Source organism: Myotis lucifugus, unplaced genomic scaffold, assembly GCF_000147115.1.
Source record: "Myotis lucifugus unplaced genomic scaffold, Myoluc2.0 scaffold_322, whole genome shotgun sequence".
NCBI classification, from domain to species: domain Eukaryota; kingdom Metazoa; phylum Chordata; class Mammalia; order Chiroptera; family Vespertilionidae; genus Myotis; species Myotis lucifugus.
Window position 1 is genome coordinate 93,982 of NW_005871370.1, and position 1,150 is coordinate 95,131.

The 1,150-nt window shown below is 64.3% G+C and overlaps 1 protein-coding gene across 1 annotated transcript in view; it reads left to right on the forward strand.

Annotated features, from left to right (window-relative positions):
• The window catches only part of SPNS2 (sphingolipid transporter 2), a 37,101-nt gene that overhangs the window by 32,954 nt on the left and 2,997 nt on the right, over positions 1–1,150 (forward strand). Inside the window, 2 exon segments of the mRNA XM_023764226.1 lie at positions 3–205; positions 510–575. Of these exon segments, the coding sequence (XP_023619994.1) occupies positions 3–205; positions 510–575 (269 nt within the window).

Genomic DNA, 1,150 nt, shown 5'->3' on the forward strand with positions numbered 1-1,150 from the left:
TCCTCTGTCCCACAGCCTCATCTTTGGGGCCATCACCTGCTTTACGGGCTTTCTGGGTGTGGTCACGGGGGCAGGAGCCACTCGCTGGTGCCGCCTGCGGACCCAGCGAGCCGACCCGCTGGTGTGTGCTGTGGGCATGCTGGGCTCTGCCATCTTCATCTGCCTCATCTTCGTGGCCGCCAAGAGCAGCATCGTGGGGGCCTATGTGAGTGCAGTGGGGGGCTCGGGTGGTGGGGAGCGGCCTGGCAGGAGAAGCAGTGTGATGTATGGGGCCCTCCTTCCCTCCATGGGGAGGCTCCTATGTGCCTGCGCCTGTTCTGTCCAGGGCTCGGCTGTGGGCATCTTAATAAGCCACACACTCCCCATGAGCCTGACTGCCGGGAGCTGCAGGCCAGGGAAGGCTGGGAGGCTTTGGGTTCCCTGCCTGCAGCCAGGGTGCAGGGAGCAAGCTGAGGCCACGGGTGTGTGTGTGGGGCTTCCTGACGGTTCTTCTGGTCTCTCCTGGGCAGATCTGCATCTTCGTCGGGGAGACGCTGCTGTTTTCTAACTGGGCCATCACCGCAGACATCCTCATGGTGAGGCAGGCTGAGGTCGCCTCTGCTGACCAGGCCTCTTGACTCTCCGGGCAGCTGGGGAGGGCGAAGGAAGGGGAGGAAGAGCTGCAGGACTTGGTGGTGGTGTGTGTGTGTGTGTGTGGTGGTGGGGAGGTTGGGAAGGTGAGCCTAGAGGCAGGGAGGTGATCAGAGATGTTGGGGGTCTGCATGGAGCAGGGCCTGAAATTGGAGTGTTGAGCAGGCAGGATGGATGTGGAGACTGGATAGGGAGGTGATGTCTCGAGGCTCAGGTCTGTGGCTGGGAGGCTGGCAGTGCCAGGCTGGCACCGAGGGGTTGCCGCCTGCCAGCTCTCCTCCCCCAGGGTCTGAGCTTCCATCGACCCAGCTCAGCCTGGGTCCCAGGCGTGCCTGCCTGAGTGCCCGCGGCTGGGCTGTGGCCAGGCGGACAGAGGCCGTCTTCACAGGGCCAACAATGGGCTCCAGACCAGCCGGCCGGGGACAAAGGGCTGTCTGAGCGCGGGGGGGGGGGGGGGGGGGGGGGGGCCCCTTGGCCGGGTTTTTTTGTTTTCTAAAAAAATTTTGGGGCCCCCCGGAAG